This window comes from Condylura cristata, unplaced genomic scaffold, assembly GCF_000260355.1.
Source record: "Condylura cristata isolate star-nosed mole 26May11 unplaced genomic scaffold, ConCri1.0 scaffold00060, whole genome shotgun sequence".
Lineage (NCBI taxonomy): Eukaryota > Metazoa > Chordata > Mammalia > Eulipotyphla > Talpidae > Condylura > Condylura cristata.
Window position 1 is genome coordinate 301190 of NW_004567161.1, and position 721 is coordinate 301910.

The following is a 721-nucleotide window of genomic DNA, read 5'->3' on the forward strand; positions in this document are numbered from 1 at the left end:
CGGGGCCAGTGCCCCGGGCGGCCGCAGCGCGGGCCGGGCGGCAGTGGGCGATGCCGCCTTCCCTTGGGGGAGCCCTGGAGGGAGGCAGGTGGGCGCTGAGGCCCCCCAGCCCCGCCTTCCCTGCGAGGCGATTGCGCCCCCCCAGCACTTGACCGCGGGGCTCTCCCGCCGCTGTTTGCTTTTGTGGGAGCTCGGGACTACAGAACTAAGGTTCTGCACCCGGAGAGGACTTCTGGCGTCCCCAGGGTGCAGGCAGGCCGGGGCAGCGGCCCTTGGGAGTTGGCTGTGACAGCGCGCGGCGCGGCAGGGCCAGAGTAGGGGGGCGGCCGGCCGCCACCCCGTTCTCTGGCAGCACCACAGACTCGTGTCTGCGCCAGACCTCGTGCACACACAGCCCCTGGGGTCCTGTCCTGCCCCGCAACAGCCCTTCACAGAGACTTTGTCCCGGCGCTGGGAGCCAGTGGGGCGCCGCGTCTGCGGAGGGCGAGGTGAGCCGCCGTCTCTTACCGTCTCTTCGGACCCGCAGGCTTTGAGAAGCCGTCGGCCATCCAGCAGCGGGCCATCAAGCAGATCATCAAGGGCAGAGACGTCATCGCGCAGTGAGTCGCGCTGGGGGCGCGCGCGTCTCGCGTCCACTGCCCTGCCCTGGCGCGGGGCCGGGCCCGCAGGGGCTGCTGCGCCCTGGGGGGGACGCTTCTCCCTGGGTGTTACGCGGCAACTG

At 72.1% G+C, this 721-nt stretch overlaps 1 protein-coding gene across 1 annotated transcript in view; it reads left to right on the plus strand.

Annotated features, from left to right (window-relative positions):
- Nucleotides 1–721, plus strand: part of EIF4A3 (eukaryotic translation initiation factor 4A3) — a 6580-nt gene that overhangs the window by 540 nt on the left and 5319 nt on the right. The window contains 1 exon segment of the mRNA XM_004695961.2: nt 494–630. Coding sequence (XP_004696018.2) covers nt 494–630 — 137 coding nt within the window.